Genomic DNA, 21082 nt, shown 5'->3' on the forward strand with positions numbered 1-21082 from the left:
TTTTCCTTTACGAGTTTTATCAGACCGTCCAGTTTTGTATTATTCTTGATTCTAGTTCTAGTTATAATGTGATTTTAATTCGGCCAGTTTGTCAGTTTATGTCTTTGCTGACTGTCGAGCCATAACTGTTGATTTAAAAAAAATATAAAGCGTCAAATTTTGTTTGCTCAGTTCTTGCCAGATTTCCCTATGAAATTAGTATTTTTTCCCCCATTCGGCCAATAATAAAACGGCCAATTCTAAATTACACTTGTCCAGCAAAGTCTAGAATTGTCGGTTGAAATTTGACAACGTCATTTAAAAACATGTGTAGTCTATTAGCCTTTTTATTAGAATCTTTCATGGCCTTTTTTCTGTAGTTTTTTTTTTTAAAGAAGACGTTAAGTTTTATATTAGCGCGTAGTGCCTTTGTTTAAAACAAACTGAGCGACTCAAAAGGAAAGAGAGTGGATAAAGGAAAGAAAAATAACCACTATTCTAGGCATATTAGTCGTCCAAGATTGTGTTTGAAAAAGAAAGATGTCGGATGAGAAGGTAAGGAAGGCCCTTTAACTTCCGATTAGCATTTGATGCCCTTCTCGATCCCTCCTGAAGGGTTGAGTTGTTATTTTATACCACTAGCTCACTCTAAAGAAATCATGTGGAACAACAAATTCTACAATCGAGTTAAAATCGTCCTAATGTACGATTTTAAAATATAATAACTCGTATTTTGCCCTTAAAAAGTAAAAATATACAAGTATAACATGGCTAACTATTTTATGATGGCCATGTACGATGCTTCTTAGGGTTAACGACGCTTATATTAATTAAATAGTCAATTCGTTGTCAGACAAAATAATTTTTAATCAGGAATTCTTTTGAAAGTTAATGGTTTTTAAAAATTTGTCATTTAAAAATCTTTATATGAGAGTTACATTGGGTCAACTTTTATTTATTAATCATTCTATTTAATGGATCAAACCTGATGGAAAGAATCATGATTTTTTTATATTAAAAAATAAGTTGTGAAGTCTTGCTGGGTGGGATGACCAAGTTCAGGATTTGGGCTGTGACGGGGGGGGGGTCAATAAAAAATAACACTGGTCTTTTATTTGGTCAAAGTAGTGAAAGAACAGAGGCAAAGGTAAAAAGGAAGAAAGTACTTAGACTAACTGCTCATGTCAATTTGTTTATTTTTGGTGTCCAAGTGGATTGAAGTCATGATAGCTCAAGTGATCAGAACTGTGGCGTATTGAGCCAAAAGTCATGGGTTCGAATCTGGCTCATGAAACTAACTTTTTCATCTCAACCAAGACATTACATATTTAAAAAAAAAGTAATTTGGTTAATCAGACCACTAAACTTAATGGAATTATTTATAATATTACTATTTAACTAACTATAACTATTTATTGTTACATCAAGATTAGTTTTTTATCATTAATTTAGCAGATTAAATTAAAATCTAAAGAATTTAAGAATTTAAAAAATCTCCAAATTTTGAAACAAGCTCATTAAAAGGTAATGAATGGCCACTATGTGCCAATGACACTTTCTTCAATAATTGGTATCTTCTATCTTCATGTAATGGGCATTGGAATATTAGGTGCCTCCATGATTGAGTGCATTCCATGTTACACGTGCATTTGTCATCTTCTGCCAGGTTAAATCGGTAAAAATATTCTTTGCGCTTACCATGATTAGTTTACACCATTGTAGTATTGTAAATAGTTGGTAATTCTATTTGAAATTTTCTAGTCATAAATTGAGGGGGGAAAGTTTTGTGTGGTTCCCATGGCTAGATGGCCATATATGTGGAAAACCTCTCTACTTGTATCACAATTGGCAATTGGTATACTATCAAATTCAAGTTAAAATTACGGGTTGCTTCCTTTGCACAAGAACCAGCAATTTCGTTTCTTAGGATATGCGCGTGCGCTTTCACCCAATGATTCCTACTGTCCATCCGACAATGTTTTGTAGATCGTATTCCTTCATTTATAACTCAACAGTCGGTGATGATTTCGACTATCTTTGAGTTTTGTCAGAGATATTTGGCTGTCTGTTCAAATTCTTGCTTTTTTGTTCGGTATTTTTTGTGAGGTGTGTTCTATTGTACCCTTTAGCTTTTGTAATAGCCAGGAGTTCAGCCTGATTATTACTACATTATTCTGCTAACGTGATGCCTTCAGTGTGAATGGGTTGGGTATTTTCCTGTTGATAAACAACTCCACATCCTAACCCTTCCATTCATACAACTTCCATCTGTAAAGCTTTCATAATTTATATATATTACATGCAATATCAATTGCTCTTGATGCAGCCAATAATATGGTGATTCTGGTTGATCTATTGTCTGGTTTGATTGTTGATAGTGAGAGTAAAGGTTAAGGTATCTTAGGGTAGATAGAGCAGGGGATGAGATATTACATCTGTTTGCAAATTTTTCTGAATTTTTTCAGCAGTTTGACTTGATTTGTATGGTCAAACAGCATGCAATAATTTGCCACTTGATGATGATGAATGTGGATACTAGGAAGTCAGGATCTTTGTTTCCCAAGTAATTCAGCCTTCTGACTCATTGAACTTTCCTTAGTTCAGTACATTTGACCTGATCCTTTCCCCAAGGAGTTCTAGGTCATTGACTGTTGTTCCTTCAATTCCTCTCCCTGGGATTTCTTTGTATCCCAGATTATGCTTCTATTGACCGATTGCTTCATATTTGAAGAAGATATAGATTTTCTTCCTCCTCATTGCATAACCTACCAATTGGTCATCATTGAACCTTATATAGATGTTTTCTCAGATGCGAATGACCGGTTCTAATTTGCTACATAATTTTATTGTAGATAAATTCTTCAGATTTAAATGAGGAAAGGACCAAGGAGAACTTTTCAATTATTCAGGACATGGGTATGGACAAGGATGTCCTACTCGAGGATATGAGACATTTCAACATAGTTTTCCATAAAGCAGAAAAATTGTACAAAACTTTTCTTGGCCCGTACAACACATATGAAGAAGTAATTTTTCATTTCATGTATATTTTGGCAATTTGTCGTTAATATTTTTTTTCCTTTTTAGGTAGCACCATCAGTATATAATCAGGAGTTTCAACGATCCCACACGGAGAGACAGGCTCAATTGAAGGCTTTGAACTATCAAAATTCAGAAGGGGTTGAAGTTGTTCCAAATGTGATTGTATTTCAGGGATGGAGTGGTGAAGGCACATACACTTATAGATTCACAATAACCAACAAGCTAAGAGTAAAGTTTACAATCAATTTCTTAGGAAAAAATATGCAATATTAACATATTTTTTCTATTCTTAGAATTTGTTACATTTGAAAATTAAATGTGAACCATCGCCTTATTTTAAATTGCTCAGCCAGCATAACCAGATATTCAAGAAAATCGCTCATGGCATAACTGCATCGTTTACTGTCGTTTTCAGGCCCAACAGATTGAACGATTATGAACATCGTATTTGCGTATCGTCATCATTTCATGATTTTGATATTCCCATTTATGGTGAGTAAATTTTTAAATAAATATATTTTATAAATGTAACGTATATTTTTTTGTATAAGCTATCGGACCAAGGCCTATGATTGACTTTCCTGACATCATTAATTTCGGTGATGTACCTGTAAAGTTTCTTTCGCAGAGGATCATCACACTGAAAAACATAGGCCAAGTCACTGCCGTAGCAAGCTTGTCTACTATGACGTAAATATCAAATTAAAACCATTTCAAATAACTTTTAATACTTTTTGTAAATGATGCTTCTACTCACAGATTTATGTTTTTTCACTGAACACCAAAAATACATTTCTAATGTTGAAGAATTCCTAAACAATAACAATTTGTAATGGACGGTTGTAAAGATTAAAAAAAATCTGCGAGTAGAACCATCATTTACAAAAAGTGAATCGACATACCTAATCTTTATTATTACTATTACTTTTAACAATTAGCATAAACTTAATTTTAATTTCAGCCCTTTTGCTGTACGACCTAATAAAATTAGTCTCGAGCCAGGCAAAACTTGTGCTACAACTGTATCATTTGCTTCTCTTGTGGTAGGAATATTTATGGGCAAACTGAGAGTTTTGTTCGATACAGGTGAGTCCTTTTAGAATGTAAAGTTCTGGGTGTATACTTTACACCATTTAATCCTGATAAATTTAGTATTTCGCCTGGATTTTGCAGTATTGTTTTCTGTTTAGCTGAATTATAAGATTTTTCCAAAAGATTTTCTCCTATACAGGAAAATAATTCATCAGTTTGTTAAAAGTATAAGGTTATCTCTATTTTTAGAGAATATAATTCATTGATATAAATTTTTGTGATATATTAACAACTCTATCAAATACAAATACTTGATTTAAAGACAAAAACAGTTTACATTTTGCATAAAAGTGTCATAATAAATTATTGTAGAGAATATATAGTACGTATAAATACATAATATTTAAAAATTATTCCTTCATAAATGTTATCAAATAAAACTCTAGTTCAACAAACAAGTTATGACATTTTCTTTTAAAATCATGGTTTTTTTTTTTTTTTTTAATTGGTTCACACAATTTATAGTAAATTATGCCTATTGAGTAAAAAACAATAAACTGGAATCCTCAAAAAATGTAGTGTGGTGCTTGGTTAGAACAAATTCGTTCTTGTGTCTGGTGCTCTAGTCCTGAGATGTGATAAAACTTTTAAACTTGCCTCGGTGGTTGCAAACATTATTTATTCTTTGTTAGGATATAAATTCAATTGAGCTTTTTAAACTTTGAAAAACGGCCGTCTCTATGTCCCAGCCCAGTAATCTCAAAGCTATCTTTTGAAGTAAGAAAACCTTGGAAGCAGGTCCACATTACTTCCCCAAAGTGACATCTTACAAGTGGCATAAAAAGGGCACAGCAGTTGAGACTGGTTTCAATATTATGTGACAAAACAAAGGCTACATTGAAGATCAATATTATTATCTACACTGCTCAATTGCCCACCAGAAATATTAAGCTAACAGGATATTTCAATGCTATGAGTTCTTATTCAGCAGAAGATCTGTGAAGATTTAAAATGAGTCAACTAAAGATTGTCAATGGCAAACCATGGCTTGCCCTATCAAATATTTCAGCAGTTTTTCATAAAGCAGCATACAGTGAATGAACTCAAACCACAAAGTTGGAGTCATCACCATAGCTAATTACAAATCAGGGGCACTAAGTAGGAGAGCAGGTTGCAGCATAGAGCAAAAGCAGTAGTAGGCCGAGTATGCTCCCTTGAGGCACTCCCATTTTATAAATCTTTTTGGGAACCTACCAAGCCAACTTTAATATATACTGTCAAATGTCTTCCCTGAGAGATATTAGTCTCTATACACCTCGTCATTATTCATTCACCTCCACATTACTGATTATAATATTATGAGGAATCTGGTAAAAGCTTTGGATAAATTCAGAAAAAAATACTGTTTTGATTTTAAATCATCATACCTTCTCCTTTTATGCAGCCTAAGACATTTTCCCCAAATTTCTTGGATTTCATATGTCTGGGAGTGTGAGAGATCTTGTGCTTAGGGCTGATGAGCACTGTGAAAATCCTTTTGGTGTGAGAACGCATGGTCATTCCTCTCAATTGTGGATTACTAGAGAATTGCGCTATTTTACATTCCGAGTTTGTAATTTCAATTAAGAACTTTTAAATTGTGAGATTTCTCTGCATCATCAGTGAAGTGATAAACATTTGGTCATTACCAATTGTTGGAGAGGGGGGTGCTCGTATTTGTAGCACAGCCACCCCTCCATTTCAACAATGCCATTCACAGTCGCTGAAGAAAAGGGGGGGGGGAAAGGAAAGCGGTAAAAAATATAGAAACGACGTAAATTTAAATATTAGAAAAACTACGAATTTATTGAAGAAATGATCTTGACAAGAAACAATCAACAAAGAGAAAAGGGAAATTGAATGGAGAAACTCTCCCTGTACAATACAAAAAAATAAAATAAAATAAAAAATAAATAAAAAAATTCGTGTTCTCTAACATGCAGACAAATATATGTACCTGCAGGTTAAAGTTAACTTAAAATAGTGATTCCTTTTATGAAATAAATCAAATTATAATATATGCCCTAGGAAAAAAAAAAAAAAAAAAGATATGAGTTAAATATGAATCCACCTGAGTATGACGACCAAATTACTTCTACTACCTTTTTGCTTTTACCTCATTTTCATGGTTTTTTTTTTTTAACTTTTAGCTCATAATGCATGAATTTAACTTAATATTTTAATTAATTATTCTTTTTTTCATCTAACCAAAAACCTTAGACAAAAAAAATAATGGTAATAATTAATATGGTCAATTATGACCACTAAGCAAATATGGATTAACTTGATATTTTAATACATTTGAACTTCTTGTCTATCCGACATGACAACTTTAATTTACTACTACTAACTACTAACATTTTATTATTTTATTTATTTAGTTTTCTCATCTATAATTGTTTACCATGTAAGTTGTTCTAAAAGTTTTAATTTGGATGATTGCTCAGGTCTTGGAGCTTTAGCATTGTATATTCACTCATTAATGTGGTTCTATCTTTCTGTATTAGTTTTATTCCCTCAGTTATCTGTGTTTAGCATTAAAAAACTAACTCTTATTACATCTATATTTTACTGTTTTTTTTTGTTTTTTTTTGAGGCTTGTTTGGTTCTTTCTTATCTAGTACCAAAGATCAACCAGTTCTGGATTGCAAGTTTGGCTTTTTTTTTTTAAATTTTGTATAGTCATCTTGGTTTAAATACAAGTGCTCTCAGAAATGTGTATTTTATTTGTGACAAGCGGTTTCCCCGAGCGCGGCTTGCGGTTCGGATACCGTCGCTCGCTAGGGCGTTCCGAGGGGGTAGCGAGCCACTCCACTCTAAGCCTGTCAAGCCGTTTTGGGGTAAGATGTGTCAGGTTGCCTGGGCTTGACGGGTGAACACCTTTTTCTTATTTGCTGCTAGTTCAGGCCAAGGAGGTTTGGGGAAAAGACACAAGAATTCGGACCAAACAATCAAGTCCCTTTATTGTTGTGACTAAACAATTCCCAATATGTACAAACAAAAATAGTCTATAATTCAGAGACAACCCTATTACTGGACAATTATTTCTAGATACTTATAACTAGTGCTCTTATTTTCTATAACTAACTCTTACTACTAGGGACTTAATTATTGGGATAGCTGTACTAAAAGTAGCCGAAACCGCCCAACTGTTCTCAAAATCTCCCGCCAAACAATTGACAAAAGTTTGTACTCACAGGATCCTGACGGATAGTCGGCACGGATTCTACGAACTATGTTGCTTCAACGTTTCTCCCGGTGTCTCTCTTGATATTCCTCTGGGCGTCTCTCTCGACGTTCCTCCAGGCGTCTCTTTCGACGTTCCTCTGGACGTCTCTCTCGACGTTCCTCCCGGCGTCTCTCTCGACACTAGTCCTACGGTCCGCCGGGGCCGCCCCGTGACAGCACTCCGCTTACCGCCTCTCTCTTCAATTCCTGGCTGTCTCCATGGAATTCTCTCAACTGCGGACTCCCAGACTCGGACTGCAGTCTACCCCGAACTCTACTCGGACTCAACCCGGGTTCTCCTCGATTCTACTCTCTACTTCTCACTCCCCAGATTGTCCCTCTTTTATCAATCCGTTCAGGGAGGAGGTGGGGAACAGTTGCATTTTGAAAATACTGCTATGCTTCCGGGTGACCCGACTGCCCTTGTCTTCTCAGGTCATTGAACTATTCCGATGAGTCCGGGCATTAGCTAACCCTGAGGGTTGAGCAATAAGGCCACTCGTCAGCACGACAGCCAATCTTTCTAGGGCGATTGCCCCGGGATTGGCCCACATTTCTTAATCGAAAACATCCAGCTGTTGTTATTTCGCCAGCTTTGTTTAGCTGCGTCTGGAATTTTCGAGAAAGATGAGGTCGGTTCCCGTGATTCTAGGCCACTTCCGGCTACTCAACCCAGCACAATACGCTTTCCCAATAATTAGCTAACATCTTTCTTACGTATAATCTTATATTTACAATATACTTAATTTCTATAGAATTATGTTTAAGATTCCCAACATGGAATCTTCACATTATTGAATCTAGAAACCTCATTTTCAGCTCAATAATTGTCTTAATTCCTTTTAACGTGATCTTTTTTTTTTTTTTTAAATAGGTGACTGCCTTTGCATAAAGTTGATGAGCTTAGCAGAGAATATAAATGTCTCCCTGGAAACAGACATATACCATTTTGACGAGACATACGTCGGGATGGTTTCTTCTGGAGTAACAAATTTGATAAATAATACTGACCACATATTGAAATTTTCATTTCACAAATATTTAGATTATACTGATGAGATGAAAGAATTATTAGCGTAAGCCCTTTTATATTTTCATTTTTTTTAAATCTTTATCATATTGGTTAAACTTTTATTGGTTGTTTTTAGTATGGAACGTATCTCCAAAGATTTTGTTGAAACCAAGGCCCCTGTTTCGGCGATTAACAGCTACTACACCGGAGTTCATCAGCATGATATAATAGCTGATAGAATTGCTTTGGATGAGATGAACCATATGAATTTGGTCAACATGAGCTTCAGCCATCCCACATTTGAGATATCACCATTGGTAACAATTTTTAAAATAATTGCTTCAAATCTGTACTGTTCTACAAGCCCCATTTATTACAGGAAGGCCAAATTTTACCGCATTCGAAACACGATATTATACTGACCTTCAAACCGCAGATCATCGGTTCAATTTCTGCAGTGGCGTATTGCGATGTTGAAGGTGTAGAACAAAGGCACTTACTTCATCTCAATGGGATTGGAATGGGAGCTATGATAATCTCCGAGAATGACATAATTGACTTTGGTATTATCTTTCTCGGCCTAGAACACTGCTGTGAGGTTCGTTTTAATTTTATTATGAAGCGTAATGAAAAGTTTGATTGTTTATCTATAATATTTAATTAAACAATGATGTAGCTAATTTGTAAATTTTGAATATTGAATAAACAAAAATTATATAATTTTGGAAATTCAGTATGCTTAAACCAACCTTAAACAGTTTTTTTTAAACAATACATAATGCAGATTATTGATAATAAATACTTTTTATTATAAAAGTAATTCCTGTAAAAATCCTGGAGAGTGGCTTGACACAGAACCTATAACATGGCAAATTAGACACCCAAACACTTGGCTATGTGGTCCACTAACTTTATTATAGTCAGTATCACCATCAACAACTACATTGTTTTACTTTGAGGGTGTTAAAGTGTGTTGAGCCACTCTATTTATAGTTTTATACCACTGACTTACTGCCTATTGCTTCTTCTTAGCATCCTTTTGTATTTCAAAGGAAACGCAATAAAATCTGGCAGGTCCTGAAGGTCTGATAGCTGGCAGTCCTTAGTTGCTTCCAGATCTGAAAGAGTAAACCAGACCAATAAATCCCATGTCTTTCAATGGGCAGAGAACCACCTTTAACCGATGATAAATACTTGAATATAAAAAATATTACATAGACTGGAATATTTTTTCAAATTCAGCATCAACAGCATCAATTGTTGAATCTTTCACCATCTAACTTCTGACTACCTCCTTCATCCCATCCTCCTTTTATACTTTAGGTTTTGTGCAATGTTTATATTTAATAATTATTCGCGTTTCTTGGTAACTTTTCATTGATTTTTGTTGTACAGGTTGTTTTTAAAAACATCGGCCCGATTGGGGGAGAAGTGAGGTATATGAAAGAGAAATCTTTTTTTGGAGGGACAATTACCACTGTACCTGAATCAGTGTTTGTCTCTTCGAATGAAATTTCCCTCATGTGTGTTAAGTTGGACAGCAAAGTCGTTGGGACATTTTATGAAACGCTGACTTTTGTTGTAGCAGAGACAGAAAAAAAATTGAAAATTGTCATAAAGTGAGCCAAGTACATTAACAATCAATTGTTTGTAATTTAATAGTTTTTTTCTTGTTTTTCTAAAGGGGAAAAATTGTTTGTCCAAAATTAACATTTGATCATAAGATTTTGAATTTTGGCTATGTCCCGTTTGGTAAGCGATAATAAATAGAGTTTAAGTCGAATTAAAGTTACTAACTGATTGAAACAAAAGGATTTCCCGTGACTTCGAGTTTGATGATGACCAACCATTCACCTGTTGCAATCCACTACAGATTTGAAGTTGAGGATGGAATAGAGCCTGCTATGCTCTGCTGGGATTATGCCCACCAAAATGTGTTGCAATTTATCGGCAAACCATGTTTTAACATAGACCCAAAAGAAATAACTGTCAAGGAGGAACAGGGTACTTTGGCTCCAAATGCATCCACAGAAGTTTATGTAAATATTTTAAACCACAAAGGTGTACAGCATAATGGATTTCTCTATTTATTTATTTATTTTTTAAATAACTCTAGGTTACTGTATTAGCAAATGTTTCAAGGATTTGTGTTAAACCTTTGAAAGTATTCCTTTGGGATGAAGAGTACCCTGATATGGAAATTAAAATCCGATACATAGCAGAACCACCGAAGATCGTTTTCAGGCCAAAAGAAATACACCACAGATTTGCATTTATTGACTATCCAAAAACGTTCACAGTCAGCTTAGAAAATCAGTCAGAAACGTCATCATTTTTTGTTATTATTCCACAACAAGTAATAATAACATTTTAAATTTTGTATGCATATAATTTTTTATTAATTTTTCTCCAGGCAAATCAAGATGATCCACTTATTTACCATACAAATGTGGTCAATGGTATATTAAAACCTCACCATTGTTCCGATGTCCAAATAACTGTTATACCCACCAAATTGGGTCGTTTTGAAAAAGATGTAATGTAAGTTACAATTGTTGTTGACACATTTTGATACCATATCTTAGGAATAGATATTAAGAAGTATCTTAATTTCATCTAAAATTTGTTTCTGATCATACTGGTGGGCAGTGGTAAGTTTGTATGTTCTTTTTTATTTGAATTTATTATTGATTAATAAATTTCAAAGCAGTGAGGTCAGTAGGAAACGAATAAACTTTGTACTTTATAATTATACCAAGATAATGAGTATAAATTTCATGGTTAGGGCTAGCTATGAATGCTCAAAAGTTACACACCCTACCACAAAAGCCAGATTTGTATTTTTCAATGCCAAAACAACGTTTAATTATGAATTTGTTATAAACTAGAAAGGTAAACAAATATTATGAACAATAATTTCACATTATTTTACAGCAGAATTTTTCTTTGTAAAAGAATGTACATTTTTAATTTTATGTCATTACTGATAATAATAACATAATTGTAGATATATTTTTTATATTCCGTTTATATATGCTTGTTTCAAAATATGTAAGAGTGTGACAACTCTTTCAAGACATCAGAGGAGAGGAAATGATTTTTTTTTTGATAATTTTCATTTTGAACTATAGCCTGGTTACTCAATGCTGATTTTTTGCTGATTTTACTGAATTTATGAGTGTGAATGTCTATGTAAGAGGCACCCTTCAATCATGCTGGACATATTGAGGAACCTGCTTTATATGCCTGATGTTTATTGGATTGTCTACTCTTCTTGATGGTGAAATAAATATATATTTTTTAAATTTTAAATACAAATACCATCCCTAACCAAACAAATGTGTGGTGATTAGTGGCTGTTAGTTTTCACATTTTCTTTATCGTGCCAACGTTTCAATCTTTATTGAGTTCAACTTCAGGGCCTGGGATTTACAAACATTGTTTAAATTTAACAAATACATGTAGCATGTGGAAAAAAGTGAATTTTTACAATGCAAAAAAATATATTTTTTATATTCACTAATTTCGTGGTCCGCTTAACCAATTAATATATTACAATTAATTAAGGTTTTTAGTTGAGATAAAAAAGTCAATGGCACGAGCGGGATTCGAACCCACAATCTTCAGCTTGATACGCTGCTGCTCTACCACTGAGCTATCGTGACCTCAAGGATCATTAAATGTGCGAGCAAGGGCGATCCAACTCAATTGAGGATTATCCCTCACTCTCAAAAACTCTAAATTTTCTCTAGAATCCGCTAAATATAAATTTTTCCCAGATTGCTGTCCATCAACATCTCACATATTAAAAAAAAAAGTAAAATTCAATCTTTATAATTCCTTAACACTTACCACTTACCAGCCCACAATACTTGTAAGTCAATTACAATTCAATTAATGTATATGTTTAAATAAATGACAATAAGGCAATATTTTGAAATTAATTATAATTGTACAAGAATAGGAGGAATTAAATTTAGATTTTATACAAACGAAATAAATCAAACATAAAATAAGTATACAGTTTTAATAAAAACAAAGAGAGAAAAAAAAGAAAAAAACATAAATTGTCTAAAGCGAAAACTCACGGGTGAGGTCAGCGAGTGGAGCGGCGAGTCACAAACAAATGCGGAGAAATCGACACTTATGAAAAAACGGTCGCGAATAAATTGCGGATGTACTTGTACACAAAGTCTTTAAGCTTGCGGCTTGCGTGAACTGCCTCGAACACGTGCGGTAGCGAAGAAGAGGTCCTGAGGTCACGATAGCTCAAGTGGTAGAGCAGTGGCGTATCTAGCCAAAGATCGTGGGTTCGAATCCCGCTCGTGCCATTGACTTTTTTTATCTCAACTAAAAACCTTAATTAATTGTAATATTTTTTATATTCAATCAAAGAATTTCTACTCACTCAAAGTATTTGTTTTCTGTGTACGTGTTTTTTGTTACGCAGAAAACAAATACTTTGAGTGAGTAGAAATACTTAGATTGAATATAAAAAATATGTTTTTTTTGCATTGTATAAATTCACTTTTTTCCACATCCTACCTGTATTTGTTATATGTAAACAATGTTCGTAAATCCCAGGCCCTGAAGATGATTTCAATAAAGATCGAAACGTTGGCACGATAAAGAAAATGTTTTTCTGAAACCTACATCACCAGACTGCATCTCACGATTTCTGAATAATTTAAATACAGACAATGAAAGAAGACAAACCCAGGAAAGTGATTAGTTTTATATTTTTTGTTAATGATCAGTTTGATCTATCGTTGCTGGGATGGTCAGACAAATTTTGCCATTTCATTCAGTGTATCTATGTGATTCTTTGAAATCAAGTCTCTATTATAAAGTCATGAGGATGGTGTGCATGTGTTGGCATAATCTATGTTTGTTCACCTGACTTCACAGAACCACACAAACTCACTTTGCAAAATGCCAAAACGCTTCTGACAGACTAAGCCAGCAGGGATGAGCAGACCAAAATGATCTTTGTGACCAGAATTTCAAAAACAATTTTGAAATGAAAGGACTTGAACTTGAATTTAAAATAATGCCAATTTTCATTAATTATCCAAGAAGAAAGATCATTTAGTATATTTTATTTATAAATCAGTCATTGCTGATCATTTTGATTGTTTAATGAAATTGTTATTAGATAAAAATAATAAAAAAAATACTTTTTAGGATTTTAATATTTGGATTGGATGCACCAATCACATTATGCAAATTATGCATATCCAGCATTGGCCCATGTGTTGCAGTTCAACCCTGCATGGTCCATTGGGAGCCAATTGATTTATTAACAGATTCGACAAAGACAGTGACATTGACAAACATTTCCCCAATACCAGCAAATTGGAAAGTAGAAATGGTACTTATAAGGTTAAAAAAATAAAACAATAATTTTCTTTAATCCGTTGCATTTTAGTTAACAATAAACAGGAAAAAATGCGCTAAAATCCCTTGGAGAACATCAGTCACATCAGGCGTATTAATGCCAGAAGAGACAATGACATTGGACGTCACCGCTCACATGGTCGATGCCGGATCGTTTAGGGCAATTATGGCATTTGAAATTGAATATGGAAAGACATGTGAAGTCTTTCTGTTCGGTGCTGGCATAGGCTCATCTGTCCTTTACACTCCTGATATCACTAAAAATATTCACTTTGGGAGCGTTTTCAGGTAAGTTTAGAAAATGTGTATATGTTATGTGTAATAATTTGGTAATTTTTTATAGGTCTGAATTATTTATGTTTTCCGTTTTGGTTGAGAATAAAGGCACACGGCGTCATCACTTGGTATGGGCAGCTCAGGTTGAAGGGGGATTTCTCAGAGGAATAAGAAATACACTGGCTGATGGGTAAACTAATTTTTAATATTTTATATATGTTTACACATAAGATTATGACGCATGCGACATATGTTTGATTTTTATTGATTATTTTTTCTTTTTAATAGACCTAGCATAAGAATTAATCCCTTCCGTATGGCATTGCAAGGAGGAGAGACAAAAAGTCTTGACGTAGAGATGTACAGTAACACGTGAGTAAAATTTAATTCTTGTTCTTCAGTTTCATTTATTTATATATTATTATTAAAATATTTAGCCCTGGTTATTACGAAGTTGATTATGTTTTGTATGCCATTATTGGTGGCAAGGGGAAAAGGATGAAACTAAGCAAAACTAGACTGAGTGTAAATTTCATTGAGCCGATAATCACTATTGATCCCGATAGATATCATTTTTTTATGACAATTATACCACCTAATCAACCACCAAACAAACCTCTTACTGGTATACAGTCACGATTGTAACTTATGAAAATTGATTTATTAATGCTTCATCTTTTCAGCTACATTTGTTATCACATCCGAAATGGTTTTCCCAAATTCTGAAGTTCAAGTGAGTGTTCCAAGGCCGTTTTATCTTCTAGGCGACAAAAAGAGTTTAAAGCATAAAATGTCATATTACAAAAAAGGCTTAGAAGATGTAAAATTCACTGTAGTGTATAATGCCTTTTTGCCAGATCGGCATAACAAAGTTATCAAAAGAAATGTTATTGTCACGATTGATAATAAATACAAGGTATTTAATAATTCATAATACTTAATTATAACTTTTAATCAATTGAAATTTCAATTTCAGACAAAAGTACCTTTAATAGGTGAAATCATGTATCCAAATGTTAATCTAAGCACATTCAATATTGACTTTGGAATATGTCAGCCTTGTATGGATAATGTTAAATTATTTACTATTTGTAATAAGACTTGTTTTGCGATCCGTTTTGAATGGAAAATACTACCAGAAACATTTGAATGGGTGTGTTAATTGATTTATAAAATTATTCTTTTAATTGTTAATTTGGCAATAAAATCCATTTTCAGCATAGTGACGATGAACAAATGGTCACAATAAAACGACCTTTTCGCCACGTAGCAGCTTGGCATAAGACGCCTTGCAATTTCTTTGAAAACCTTTTTGGAAGTCTTGTGAGGTTTAATGATGATTTACCAGATGATGATTATGGTGAGAACAATTATGTTAAAATGATATATATTTATAATAATAATAATGCCTAATCTATTTTAAAATGCTGTAAAATAACTCTGTCAGTATTTGTAAGTTTTGTTTGAGATATCTGCGACGATTTCGCCAAATTTTGAAGTTGGATTTTATTGTTATTATCCATTTTTTGGGAATCATCTCACATCTCACCCTGAGAAAGGGTTTGAGGTGCGATGTGGAGCCGGAGGCGGTGTGGAAGAAAGAGGGGATATAGTGGACAAACAATTTTTTTTTCTTTTTTTTTTCTTTTCTTTTTTTACAATGGATACCAGGGACTGGAGGAGTTCCCTCCTGAGCACTGCAGCTGAGCTATACAGCTTATTGTACTTTATCCCTGGCTCCATATTTTGGGGGAGGGCTTGCAACACAAAACTTGAGCCCCCGTTGTACCGGTGTTCTTCCATCGAAGAAATTCATTTTTGAAGGGGGTTGGGACTAAATTCAGGGTTGCTGAGATCCGATCCCGCCCCTTCCATTGATGAGTGTCATGTCAATTTCTTTCAATTGCGGCCACCAGTCCCCTTAGGCGTCAGAAAAAGTCCAGAGGCAACGGTGGGGATCGAACCCACGACTGCGGGATCTACTAGCCAAGAGTCTGATGCCTTAACCACTCGGCTACCGCGGCCCCTGGACAAACAACTGGTGTGGGGCTGTTATTATCGTTAGTTCCCAGTGAAGAAGAGTAGTGACAACTGTCCACCAAGAAGAAATTTTGCGGCCATCTTGGAACAGCAAACCTGTGATCCCGCAAAATTCAAGTCTACACGAGATGCCTTTTTGGAATATATATANTTTTGTTTCGCAAAAACGGCAAAAGGGATCTGGTAGGGTACCCATTACGGAGAGGTGTCTTCTCAGTGGGCAGTGGCCCGTCAGAATCAGTCTCCTGAGGTAGAGAATAGCCATTTCGATTCTGCTGGTTTGATTGCCTTAACAAACTCTTTCGATTGCCTGTGTCCGGGGGATAAATTCCACTCCCTAAGGAATTGTTTCATACCCCAGTTATTAATACTCTCTTTCGCTGTGCTCACAGAGTGAGGTAATACCGGTTGTGGCCCGACAAACTCTGGCTAGGCCATCCGCCTCTTCATTGCCATGGTGTCCTTTATGTGCTGGTATCCAAACAAGGGTTACCTTGTTCTCAAACCTGAAAGAGATCCTATTGATCTATAGTTTCCTCCACCAGTCGTGAGGTTGACAAATCTTTTTGTTATGACCTAAGACCTGACTGTCAGAAAAAATTCTAATATCTTTTCCCTTAATTTTATTTTCCATAAGTGTTGTACAACACACATTGATGGCCCAGATTTCCGCCTGAAAAACGGAGATGTTATTGCCAAGAGGGGAGGAAATGCTGATTCCTAATTTTGGTATGTAGATTCCTGCACCATTCCCTCTACCTTTGATAAGTAATCCATCTGTGTAGCAGTCTATGTTACGATGGTCATCATCCAGACTATAATTATAATCACAAGGGGTGACTACCTGAAAGTGCTTTTTCCCCGAAGGGGTTTTAATCTTTTTATCACTAATGCTTAATAATTGACCGTTAAACTTACTCATTAGTTTTGAGATTTTCGAGTGACCTTTTTGGAAGATACATTTTAATCCTTTTTTTTTTTTTTTGTCAAAGCCAGTAATTCCAAAATTATAATTTTTCATCAAAATTAAAAAATTTTGTTTTAAAAAATAAATACATTTTTTTTCTCTTTACTTGAAGGTGTACATTTTTATTTTTTTATTTCACTTCTAATTTCGTTATAACTTTTTATTTATAAACTAAAAGAAAGGGGAATGTATAATAAAATAAAACGGAATTAGAAATGAAATTAAAAATTTACTCCTTTAAGTAAAAGAAAAAAAAAGTATTTATTTTTTAAAACAAAATTTTTAACTTCAGCGAAAAATTATAATTTTGAAATTACTGGCTTTGACAAAAATCAAGGTTAATATGCATCGTTCAAAAGGCACCTCGTGTAGACTTGAATTTCCAGGATCCCAGGTTTGCCGTTCCAAGATGGCTGGAAAATGTCTTCTTGCTGGACAGTTGTTACCACTTATTAGCTCGACCTCTGATTGGCATATATTTCAAAATGCTTCACTCCGTGGGCTGAGGAGTTTGTTTATCCTGCATTTCCCCTCTTTCTTCCACACCGCCTCCGGCCCCAAATCGCACCTCAAACCCTTTCTCAGGGTGAGACAATTCCCAAAAAAATGGATAATAACACCGCCATAGGGAAAATCCAATTTCAAAATTTGGCGAAATCGTTGCAAGCATGAGGGAGGACATTTTTTACAAGGTGTTTTTTTTTTTTTTGTTAATTTAAAATTCAGGAAGAATAGTGAATTTTTTTTTATCATTTAATGGTTTTTTTAATAGAGAAAACCAAGAGAAAACTGCAGTTCACGACTGCCAAAAAATTTTTGATGTGTATGGTGATGACTGATGATAGAAAAAAGCACGTATTTTAATTTGGAAAATGCAGAGCGTTTTAATCATTCTTCAACTGTTGATGACCAAATTCACAAAACTCAGGATACTAGGCATTGCAGAGATACATCCCATATATGCATTTCAACTCATCTGAGAGCAGTTGGGGATATGGATATGGGTTCCTCAGATTTTGAATGAGAAAAATTTATTCAATCGTATTTCCATCTGTGATTTCCCATTTAAAACACAATCTAAATGACCCATTTTTTTTTATTTTTTATTTTGCATTATGAACTATGCATATTGGCCATGTGACAATTCATATTTGTGTGTTCAAATTTGGGGGGGTTATTGTGAAAAAAGGGCCAGAGGCGATGGTGGGAATCGAACCCACGACCGCGGTGTGAGAGTCTCTCATGCTAACCACTCGGCTACCGCGGTCCCCTATGACCCATTTTTCAAAAGATAACTGCCAATGAAAAGTGGGTCCTTTACAACAAGGCTCAGACAGAAAAATCCTAGAGAAAAAGTAACCTACAGTTAACAACTCCAAAAGCCAGATTTGATCCCAAATTGTGCATTCGGTGTGACTCAAATGGGGTGCTTTTTATGAGTTTCTTCCAACCAAAGTAGCAGCAATTAAAGTCAGTAATTGACCAAAAACGACTGGCATTGCTAATTGCAAGGAGATTGTTTTCTACTAGGGCAACTCTTGCCTCAAGCATCTTTACAGACAAGCTAGAAATAGCTGGAGCTTGGCTGGGCTGTGCTACCTACACTCAGTGTATTTACCTGACATTACCCCTGGGATTTTTACTTATTCCGAGCTCTGTAAAACCCCATTAAAACTTAACTTCACTTCAAGCACATCGAGGAGTTCATCTCTCAAATACCACAGAGGTTTTGGGTGGATGGAATTATAAAATGACATGGAAGAAGGCAACAGGTAGTGGAACAACATAATTTATGCATAGGTGATTAACTTTGTTTACAAATACCTGAAATTTAATTCAATTTACCATCAAAAAATGATATAGACTTATTTTATGACCCTGACATTTGATTGAAGGACTATAGGCTCCTGTAGGCTTATTGTGCTTATTATTCCAATAAAAGTAATGTGGCATTCAAAGTCCCAGTCAGACCGAAACTTTATGCGAAACTTTATAAGAAAATGCTACATCTGTGGGGACACCCAAGCCTTGATATCTAACATATGGTATCTAGGGAAAAAAGGAATTTTATCTCCTTTGATAGACGTAATGAAAAAAGTGCCTAAGTCTATGCAGGTAACTCTTCACCGGAGTTAACATAAATATTCTTGTTGGACTGGCACTTGTTCATTTACTGGGTTCATCTACACTCGCTGGTTTTGATTTTACACAAACGTGTTTCGGCTTTGCACTATCTTCAGTGATGAATTGGATAAAAATAATTACTGTATTTGTACACTCTTTGGATGTGGGGTCTCTGGGATGCTCTCTGTAATTTATGCACTGTTGAGTCAGAACGACACTTTTTGGCAGAGTGCATATTGGAGATATTCGGTTTGTATCTGGGCTGTTTTGCCTGGGAAAGAGAAACTTAATTTCATACTTAATTGGTTCGATTAGCATCCTTTATCCAACATACTTGGATGTAAATATATGTGCTAATTCAGGAATTTAATTTTTATTACTTTTGGCCTAACAATGCTTTGGTTACTTCTAGTTTTTTTACACGACTTTTCAAAATGAGGCTTTCTGCAGAAACAAAATTTTAGAAGTTTTAATCTATTTTTATTTAATATACTTTGCTGAATTAGTTAATAGCATTGGTTAACAATTTGAGAGGGATTTTAATTCTGAGTACAAGACAGTTGAAATATTTACAGTGAAATAACAAAATGACAAATTTAAAAATTATAAAAATTTATTTGCAGAAGATGACAGTTATCGTAAACGATCATCCAGACCATTTAGTGGAGCTACTTTAACCTATCTAGTCGATATAATAACTGCACTTATCAATGAGTCCGGTGAGCTTCATACCGCTTAAAACCCAGTATGACACAAATAAAAATTAATAATATTCTGCGTGTTTTAAACAGAAACAAATCCAGATGCCATACAACTTCGGGTCCATAGAAAAGTTATGAAAATGATGCATTTTCTTTCATATCATAAAGGATTAATTGCTAATGCGTCAGCGCCGTTTGACCCGATTAGAGTCCCAGAACATGTCCGAAAAGGAGGTATTATAAAAGCAGCCATGAAAAATGTTCCTTCAAATAAAAAACTCTCACAATTTTCCGCACCAAAAAAACAACCAACCCACCAAACGGTTAGTTTATAATTTTAATTTTTTTTACAATATTACTTTTTTTATTAATCTATTTAAGGTTGTAAAACCAGTGGAGAATTTTAAAGATGAAGAAGAAGTGGATGCAAATGAAGTATATTTTAAAATTAACATATTTGCATTAAAAGAAAATTAATTAATGTTTTCTGTTCTGTAGCAGATATTAAATGTGGATGATCACAATTGTTTTGCAATAACTGAAATTCTTTGTCCAGTACTTGCTAAGTACATCAATCAAGGGATTGAATTGCATAACAGAAAAATAATGCTGCAACTACCATATTATAAAAAAGACATGGCTTGGGTATAGGCAATTTTTATTTCAGGCATTTTTACTCATAATACTCTAATCTGGTATGAATTTAACAGGAGTTAGATTTGACACCTAGTTTTGGTACTTTGCCAGCTATGACTTGCTTGCCAATATCGGCGTTTTTTAAGCCTGACGAATTTGGGTTTGCAAAAGGAAAAGCTGTCATTGAAGTAAAAGGAGGCCCTTCTGAATATGTTTCACTTGTCGGCGCTTGTGGGAAAGTGCAGTATGAAATCACACCCCATGAACTTGACTTCGGCATAAGGGTATGAGTTAATAGGACACATATTTTGAAAAGTTATCAATTTCAACTTTTTTTTAAAATTAGAAATTTTGCACAATATGGAGGGAAAAAATTACGCTTCACAACCTTGGCTCTGGCACGTTTGATTTTGAAGTCCTTATGCCAGTAGGAGATGCATTAACAGAGGAAATGAAACCAAGGACATACACCGTCGTTCCAACAAATGGAACTATCGTAGGAAAATCTAGTATGGATATTGAAATCACCCTTTACCCAGGAGTTTGTGGCCCAATTGAAAAATTTTTAACATTTCATGTAAGTTAGTAAACAAAAATAGTATAAAATGA

The 21082-nt window shown here is 34.4% G+C and overlaps 2 protein-coding genes across 2 annotated transcripts in view; both read left to right on the top strand.

Annotated features, from left to right (window-relative positions):
* The first annotated feature begins 519 nt into the window (after positions 1–519).
* On the top strand, positions 520–9955 carry LOC106662405. Its single transcript, XM_024227368.1, has 9 exons — positions 520–534; positions 2832–3005; positions 3067–3254; positions 3371–3513; positions 3573–3711; positions 3983–4107; positions 8195–8396; positions 8469–8649; positions 9728–9955. The coding sequence occupies exons 1-9, from the start codon at positions 520–522 to the stop codon at positions 9953–9955; spliced, it is 1395 nt and encodes a 464-aa protein (XP_024083136.1).
* Positions 9956–10049: 94 nt separating this feature from the next.
* The window catches only part of LOC106662511 (hydrocephalus-inducing protein homolog), a 42803-nt gene continuing 31770 nt past the window's right edge, over positions 10050–21082 (top strand). Inside the window, exons 1-18 of the mRNA XM_014386663.1 lie at positions 10050–10084; positions 10145–10371; positions 10449–10688; positions 10746–10873; positions 13517–13703; positions 13761–14017; positions 14073–14195; positions 14294–14377; positions 14443–14630; positions 14689–14921; positions 14982–15158; positions 15224–15365; positions 19760–19855; positions 19928–20160; positions 20219–20272; positions 20336–20482; positions 20548–20757; positions 20820–21050. Of these exons, the coding sequence (XP_014242149.1) occupies positions 10168–10371; positions 10449–10688; positions 10746–10873; positions 13517–13703; positions 13761–14017; positions 14073–14195; positions 14294–14377; positions 14443–14630; positions 14689–14921; positions 14982–15158; positions 15224–15365; positions 19760–19855; positions 19928–20160; positions 20219–20272; positions 20336–20482; positions 20548–20757; positions 20820–21050 (2934 nt within the window). The 5' untranslated portion in view covers positions 10050–10084; positions 10145–10167. The remainder of the gene's footprint in view (positions 10085–10144; positions 10372–10448; positions 10689–10745; positions 10874–13516; positions 13704–13760; positions 14018–14072; positions 14196–14293; positions 14378–14442; positions 14631–14688; positions 14922–14981; positions 15159–15223; positions 15366–19759; positions 19856–19927; positions 20161–20218; positions 20273–20335; positions 20483–20547; positions 20758–20819; positions 21051–21082) is intronic.

This window comes from Cimex lectularius, unplaced genomic scaffold (genome assembly GCF_000648675.2).
Source record: "Cimex lectularius strain Harlan isolate CLEC.00 unplaced genomic scaffold, Clec_2.1 scaffold193, whole genome shotgun sequence".
NCBI classification, from domain to species: Eukaryota; Metazoa; Arthropoda; class Insecta; order Hemiptera; family Cimicidae; genus Cimex; species Cimex lectularius.

Bases quoted from the DNA above. Each gene is read 5' to 3' on its own strand.
- LOC106662405 (XM_024227368.1), top strand. The intron at 4,108-8,194 runs GTGAGTCCTTTT...TTTTTTAAATAG, and splicing joins GAGAGTTTTGTTCGATACAG to GTGACTGCCTTTGCATAAAG. The intron at 8,650-9,727 runs GTAACAATTTTT...TTTGTTGTACAG, and splicing joins CATTTGAGATATCACCATTG to GTTGTTTTTAAAAACATCGG.